The following is a 7,690-nucleotide window of genomic DNA, read 5'->3' as shown; positions in this document are numbered from 1 at the left end:
GCGTGGCCTATTTTTGTTGGGTGTGGTGTTAGCCAGCGCTCTCGCTTGCCTCCCTATGGGTTGGGGTTGGCTTGGGGGCACCGGATAAAGTACATTTTGCGACGACACAAAAGTTGTTTATAGGGGACGCGACTGGGCGCATTTTCTCTCTCTGGCACCCCTATTTTGGCTTTTTTGGCCCTTGGGGGGGGGGGTAGAGATGCTCTAAGGGTCATTCGTCAAACTACCAATACCTACCTCCTATTTTCTTTTTTCATTATGTAGTCAATGACAAGTGGAGGCCACCTTTACTTGATCATTGTTTTTCTTCCATCTATTCCAATGTGGCCGAGTTTAGAGGCAGCCGAGGCGCGTGACAGCCCTCAAATATAGATGATGTATTGGGAGGATGGCTGAGGCAAGTCGAAGCGTGCGACGCTGACCTTAAAGGCAAAAGACAGGGAGACAACGACAGATGGCCATGGTATGGCAAAGGATGCAGCGATGAGAGAGATGGGAGAAGTGACGTTCAAGGCCGCATGAAACTAGTTGCTTTGGTGGGAGATAGGGAGAGTGGAGCTCCTCCCGGTGCAAGAGTTTTACACCGCCAAAGTGCAGTTTTTACCAACAATGTTTAGGTGTCCAGGGTTGTATTGATAGTCGGAGCATAAAAGTAGACATTTTAGCATCTCGAAGAAAAGTATACTTTTATGAGAGGCAGCCACATGTCTCCACTCTAGAGAAAAAACTAGCCGCTAGAGGAGTCATTGAAGACCATACGAGGTGTGCCCTCCCACCAGCATGCTTGTCGGTCTTTCCGAATCCGAAGGCCCAGCCTCGTGGCATTCAGAGGTGCCATGGATCTTACTACGTCCTACTTCTATGTAGGTTAAGTTATATTGGCAATGATGGTGAGGTGGTGCCAATGTTCTTGCGTCAATATAAGTCGTCCATGCTTCGCCCCTACTCCGATGGGCTAGCAATACCTAAGCGGAACATGCTGAGAGTTCAGTCAGATAGTACTTTATCACATCTGGTGGATTATTCAGCATTTTGTGGTCGTCCAACCCTTCTATCGGATCTGGTGGAATATTAAGGGTTTTGTGGTCGTCATACCATTCAGCTCGACTCTATGCAGTGGTGGCCGCGGGGTGTGTTACTCGATGGCATTCGTCAGTGGCCTCAAAATCAGGAATAGGAGTCCTTAAAAAAATGGAATAGGGCAACATGGGCGATGGTGTTTTTTCCTTTTTCTTGGAAATGGTGGTGGGCTTCGCTGTTCTTCAACGCCATTGATGACCGTAGAAAGCACAAAGGCCCTCACAGGGCGTTATATGCCTATACGTCCTTAAGAAAAAAAAACCATTAGGGTGGAATTGGTAAGCATGCTGAAAACGTACATAAAATAATAATTCCAATTGACTTGTAAACATATTCTGCGAATTGGTAAATTAAATACCATCCAGCAACCTTTAACCTACATTGTTTCCATTGTCAGCGCCGTAACTTTATAATTGTGCATAATACAGGTCATATTACGAATTCGGTCAGAGAACCTCAAGGATAATGATACAACATCAGGGGTTTGAATAGTGAGTTGTCTCCAAATAATGTTTATCAGACATGTAAATAGTTCAGTACTACAGGCTGCAGCTGAATGACAAGCTACTAGCAACTAGAACGTACTTCAATAAAGTCTATTAACCTGCAAGTTACAATATCAGATAGTGTACAATTGAGTGCTTCGACCCATCTTCAGAGCCACCGGTGAGTAACACCACTAGTCAGGTCAGCCGCAAGGCTTCCACCAACTTCAGGAGCAGTTGAACTGAATCTACCAAAATCCAGGTAGTCTTCTGTACCAGCTCATTCAGAAGTTGAGCCACCGCCCATCTCAAGGACTTCATTTGCGGTCTTTTGGAGATGTTAACCTGACAAATAATACAACTCTGTACAGAATGACGTGTTTGAACGTGTACTTTAGATGAGCAACTCTTCATGATGTGCCATGACTAGGATTTTTCTGGTACTGCTACAGCAGCCTACCAGTGCCCGTTGCGGCCATCGACAGTAGCAGGTAGTTTGTTTCCTGCATATGGCTTTGGTGGCCCAGCTTGGCTCACGTTGATCCTTTCAGGTTCACCTGTTTCGCTCTTGCAGGTGTTGTTCCTTCTTGGGTATGAGCTGCCCGAAGGAACACCGTTCGGACCAATTCCTGGGCTTCTGGCAACCCTTCGCTGTTCATATTGATCGGTACCAGATGTTGAACAGTTACCGTTACGAAGCACAGAACCAACCACTTTACCAGGCCTTGCAGCAGCAGCAGCAGCAGCTGTAAGATGAAGCGATGTATCAAGTTAGTCTCGAGTTACCAGGGCTAACAGATACAGTTCAGGATATATTCGTATAGGTCTGTTTGCAGATTTAAGTCAATAATATACTGGAAGATCCACATGCTTACCTTGAGGAAATCGGCTTGCACCAACTGAAGGATCTTTCTGTGTTTTTTGTGCATTATCTCTGATTATGCACCTGGAAAGATCATCAGTGATGTTTGCTGCACCTTGTGGCCGGTTATCAGAATAGATAACACTCGGCCTGTTAAGAAGCAAATAGACGGTCAAGAACCACACATTCAAAGATCAGGCCTGATAACACTCAGCCTGATAACATCAGTCCATCAGTACCATAAAGCAAAGGACAACATCTTACCTTGGTAGCGAAGTATGTTGCCTGTCAGGCGGTGCAGCTGTTGATCCCTTCGCATAATGCTCTTCAAGGAATGTGAACTGCTTTTTAAAATGATCTACTGCACTGAAATGCGATTAGAGCAACCAATGTTAGTTCGATGAATTAGTCAGTAGCTTATGTAGAGCCCGACTGACTCCAGGCAACAAATGCGAACTCATGGAGTATGTAATACTACCTAATGCATATCAAACAAGAACAACTGTCAAATGCTTTATTTCTCAATTATCAGCATCCCCAAAAGAGTAGAAAACTAACCATGCTATATATATATATATATATAGATAGATAGATTTTATATATTCACAGGCCTTCAGACATTAACGGTACCAAAAAAATGTACTGTGTATTCACACAACTAAACTGGCTGGTAAGAATAGTGTCACTAAAATAGTCCGGGGAATTGAAAAAGGCACTCCACTTCAGTTGAGAATGTTAAAGTAACAAAAGACAACTTCGTACCTTGGGTACATGAAGCCAGTTGGCTCAGCACCCTCAAGGAATTCCCTCAGCATGTTTGGATGATATTCCAGAATTTCTCTGTATATTAGTTCTCTTATGTCGTCCTTCGTAATTCTCCTCCTCTCAAACTCAAATTCGAGCTTAGTAATGGGCTGTGCAGAAGGCTCTCTGTCCACACTAGCTATGTTCTTGAAATAAAGATCAGCAAGAGCCTGACAGCATGTGTAATACGTTAGCTGCTGGTACTGGAGGTTACAAGGAAAGCAAAACATAGGAAAAAAATTGTGGTACTAAAACTACCTCTTCAGCACTTGGCCGGTCCTTTGGATCAAATGCTAGCATTCTCTCTAACAAATTTAGTGCAAATGGATCTGCATTCGGAAATTTCTGCGTGAATGGTATAGGCTTTTTCCGCCTCATACTGCTCAGGTAGCGCCTGGCCTTCTCATTTCGAATCTGTAGAGTGTAAGTACATTTAGCTACAAACATCAGAGGCTTTTATTGGAAATAACACTGTTTTGTGCCAGAGTATACTGACCCTAGCTATTGTTTCTGGAGAAGGCGTTCCCAAGAGATCTGTAATTATATCCAGTTGATGCACCACATTTTTCCCAGGGAAAAGAGGTTTTCCTGTTAGAAGTTCTGCAAATATACAGCCAATGCTCCATATATCTATTGCTGGTGTGTACTGCAAGATATTGGAGAAAATGATGTTAAAGATGCTCGAGATATTCCAAATTATGTAGAACTGGATAAGTCAACCCTAGACATAAGGTGCTTGAATTACATCTACAAATTCCCTTCTTTCTTCTACAGCTTAATCATTTGGTTTGTGAAAATAAATATGGAAAACAAGGTAGTTACTGAAGGCATTGAAGCACTCCAAGTACCATGAACATAAGAACAAATGTGTTACACATGAAAAAAAATCATTTTAACAGTTAGTGATCCTAAGCAGAGTATAGCAGACAGGAACAGCATGAGTTGTGCTGGATTTTAGAATCTGCCCTTATTACTTTTTTTATAAATCATGCCGTCTTATTACCATGTTGCCCCTAAGACCATGATCAAATATATGTTTGAACATAACCTATTAGGAAAAGAACTACAAAGGAAATGTCAGTGGGGAGGTTACTTTGCTTTGCTGTCACAAAGTTGCAGCACCTTTCTGGCCTTAAACAGTAAAGGAGGTAAATCAGATTATTGGAGTAATTAGGAAAATTCAGTAATAAATTTCCATGTGGATATCACAAATCATGAAAACATTAACATGTTCAGACCTTTGAGAAGAAAGATCCACACAGTTCAGGTGCTCGGTACCACCTTGTCGCAATATAATCCTACAGACAGGATAAGCAATTAGCAGCTGCTACCAATATTGACTAGCTAAAAGAAACAGGCAACATGGTAGGGAAAATGGTAATACCGTCCAAAAGATGGCTGTTGGAGTATCACTTATAGCTACCCTTGCAAGGCCAAAATCACATATTTTGAGCTTACAATCAGCATTCGCCAAGATATTCTTTGGTTTGAGATCTCGATGAAATACATTTGCTGCAAGAAGCTATTGGAAGACGCATCAGTCATCAAAGGAGTATTTGTATCACAGACAAGATTGACTGACAAATGGAATCACAGATAGACTATTTAGTGAAGACAAAATAAACCTTATTGCACATCATCTCGTAATGCCACATTTGCAGTTTTAGTCACTTATGCAACAAAAGTACTGGTACTTGATTGCAATCGACTAGCTAAAATAATTTGAACAAAAATATTTTTAAACATATTGCTCTTTACATGGGGGAAGATGATTGACATGTGCTGTTCATTTGCTATTATTGCAGCAAAAAAATGTGTTTCTTATCATGCCAAAAATAAAACAGAAAAATACTCTCTGGTCTTTTATGCAAGGGGTTATCCCCTTCCCCACGGAAATTAGCGCACTCGATAATTTGGCAACCAGACACAAAAGTGGCCGATTTGCCCTCCCGTGAATATTTAGCTTGCCCCATTCAACTGCTATGCGTACCGCATGAAGCGACCTGAGTAATAAATCGACATATGTAGTGGACCATGTGGATGGGCAAAGATGGAAAAAAAAAAACCACGTAAACCCTACTGCTCCAAAATATGCCCAACATAACAGGACTTTGGGAAGAACAATTGACGCCTAACATAATGGGATATTGGGATCAAACTACCTACTTGATCACAAACACTTCATTCATAAAAAAGTTAAACCGAAGTTCTCCAGCCTCAAACAGGGATTCTTGATTATAAACTTTAAATTCGTTATGATCATTACATCGTCGTCAGCTACTAGAACAATACTTTAGAACTAAATTTCACTGTTATCTAATGGAACTTCCATGGCTGTAACAGATAAATCATTATTAATGGTTGTTGGAATATGCAAAAGAACAATCTTTCACGTGAAAATAAATCAATTACCTGTATGTATGTACTTCAATCCTCTGAGCAACTGATACAAGAAGAACTGATAATGCTCTGGAGTCAAGTCATCATTAGCCTTTATCACTTGGTGCAAATCAGACTCCATGAGTTCAAAAACAACATATATGTCCTTGAACTCCCTCCTTGACGGAGGAAGCAGAATGTGTTTTATCTCCACAATATCCGGATGTCTGAGGAGCCTAAGCAACTTGATCTCGCGAAGTATCCGTGTCGCGTCAGACACGTGTTCAAAGATGTCGTTTATCTTCTTGATAGCAACTTTCTCGCCCGTGTGTGTATCCAGAGCAGAGCAGACCACACCATAACTCCCTTTTCCTATAACTTCCTCTATCTTGTACCGGTTTCCCTCACCATACTCGGTGAAAAAATCCATTTGAGATGTCTGTGTCACACAAAACAGAATGGAGTCAGCTTGAGCACTGCTGATTTGGGTTTCTTTACTATCACATGGAGAGCCCGTGATACTAACAAAATTGAACAGAAAACAATGGCCAAATACATGAGATACTAAGTTCCAAGGAGAACCCCTACAGCGCAAACTACCATGGATTAAACAACATCGAACAATTAACTTTATCTCGAAAGTTGCTTGGAGGCAAACGAACAGCATTAGAGCCACATGATGCAACTGTGTCTACGGGGCATAATTTCATTCAGTGGCCAAATACTACATGAGATACTAAGTTCCAAGGAGAATTCATACAGCGCAAACTACCATGGCTTAAACAGCATCGAATAATTAACTTTATCTCAAAAGTTGCTTGGAGGCAAACGAACAGCATTAGAGCCACATGATGCAACGGTGTCTACAGGGCATAATTTCATTCTCCAGAACAAGATGGAACTTTTGCCCGATGGACGATATTGAAGCCTAGAGTTCATAGCGCCAAGTGAGAGAATCCCAAAGAATCTCTTCAGCAGGGTATGAACATTACCGCCATTCCTACCGAGTATCGATTTAGGCTTGCGAGCCTTCTAAAGCAACCAGCTCTAAATCGAACAGATCTATCTTGTCCCCCAAATTCCACAGCGGTAAACTAACCTACTGCCAGAACAGCACAGTTCCGCGATTCGTCGACCAAAAGCTCCAGACTTCCCAAGATCTCTAACCAAGAAAGCTATCAATCTATTCCAAGAAGAAACACTGCCAGCCGTAGAACCGCGGGGGCAAACGGCAGGAAGGATTCAGCAGGACAGAGCGAGAGGCACGGCCTTCTTCCACCTCTGCCCCTGCCGCATCCGCCGTGCAGAGCAGATCTCCCGAGGGGGGAGGGGATGGATCTTTGCGCGAGAAAGGCAGGATCTTTCCGATCCAGCAAGAGAGGGGGAGGAGGGGGTGAAGGGAGCTCACTTGCTCACGCGTTTGCCGAGGAGGGGAGAGAGCTGGAGGACGCGGCCGGGGAGTCCAGCTGCGATCCAAGAAGAGCTCGAGGAGAGAGAAAGGGACGGCGGTAGCTGGGAAGTCCAGGGAGAGGAGACCACCGGTGGCCTCAGCTTTCCGAATTTATATCGGGATTTTCCTTTTTCAACGTAGTGTACTAAATTCGCGGATTTGTTGTTTTTTCGTTAAGGAAAAAATCGCTTGGCTTGGTTTGATTTGGAGGCGGAGGAGCAGGCAGGCACACCCACTCGAATAGGAAAGTCTGTTGGGCGGCATCGAGGCTTCAGGTCGGGGTGGGCGTTCGGTCATGACCGAAAATTCGGTCTTTATATTTTGGTCTATTTTGAATTCGGTCCTCTAAAAATAAAGACCGAAAATTACTTGTCAATTTTACTACCCGACAAATTCGGGTACCCGATAATTCGGGTTCGGTTTCGGTCATGACCGAACTTTGTGATAGTTGTTGTCAACACAAAACTTGGAGAGTATTTGGTAAAAGTTCTGGGGTAGCAGTTCTGTAGTAACTTGATTTTTTTCAATGCATGTATTCGTATCAGTTTGCAAGAACAAACATTAACAGTGGCATAATATAGTAGTTTGATCAACATTCATATTATACGGTTCATACTTCATAGGTCACAT

At 42.7% G+C, this 7,690-nt stretch overlaps 1 protein-coding gene across 3 annotated transcripts; it reads right to left on the bottom strand.

Moving 5' to 3' along the window:
- Window positions 1-1,482: 1,482 nt before the first annotated feature.
- Window positions 1,483-7,149, bottom strand: LOC124708721 (mitogen-activated protein kinase 14). 3 transcript variants are annotated; one of them, XM_047240396.1, is made up of 10 exons: window positions 7,019-7,149; window positions 5,644-6,049; window positions 4,616-4,743; window positions 4,470-4,529; window positions 3,728-3,877; window positions 3,490-3,645; window positions 3,190-3,401; window positions 2,692-2,793; window positions 2,441-2,577; window positions 1,483-2,311 (listed from the first exon to the last, which is right to left on the bottom strand). In XM_047240396.1, exons 2-10 carry the CDS (start codon window positions 6,038-6,040, stop codon window positions 2,022-2,024), a joined length of 1,632 nt encoding a protein of 543 aa, XP_047096352.1. In that variant the 5' UTR covers window positions 6,041-6,049; window positions 7,019-7,149; the 3' UTR covers window positions 1,483-2,021. The 3 variants fall into 3 exon arrangements, with proteins under 3 accessions (XP_047096352.1, XP_047096350.1, XP_047096351.1); XM_047240394.1 differs by having other exon boundaries at window positions 1,483-2,308; window positions 7,019-7,125; XM_047240395.1 differs by having other exon boundaries at window positions 1,483-2,305; window positions 7,019-7,125.
- Window positions 7,150-7,690: the final 541 nt, after the last annotated feature.

Source organism: Lolium rigidum, chromosome 4 (genome assembly GCF_022539505.1).
Source record: "Lolium rigidum isolate FL_2022 chromosome 4, APGP_CSIRO_Lrig_0.1, whole genome shotgun sequence".
In the NCBI taxonomy this organism is placed as follows: domain Eukaryota; kingdom Viridiplantae; phylum Streptophyta; class Magnoliopsida; order Poales; family Poaceae; genus Lolium; species Lolium rigidum.
The sequence above is the reverse complement of the archived record's forward strand: the minus strand, read 5'-3'. Positions and strand labels throughout refer to the sequence as shown.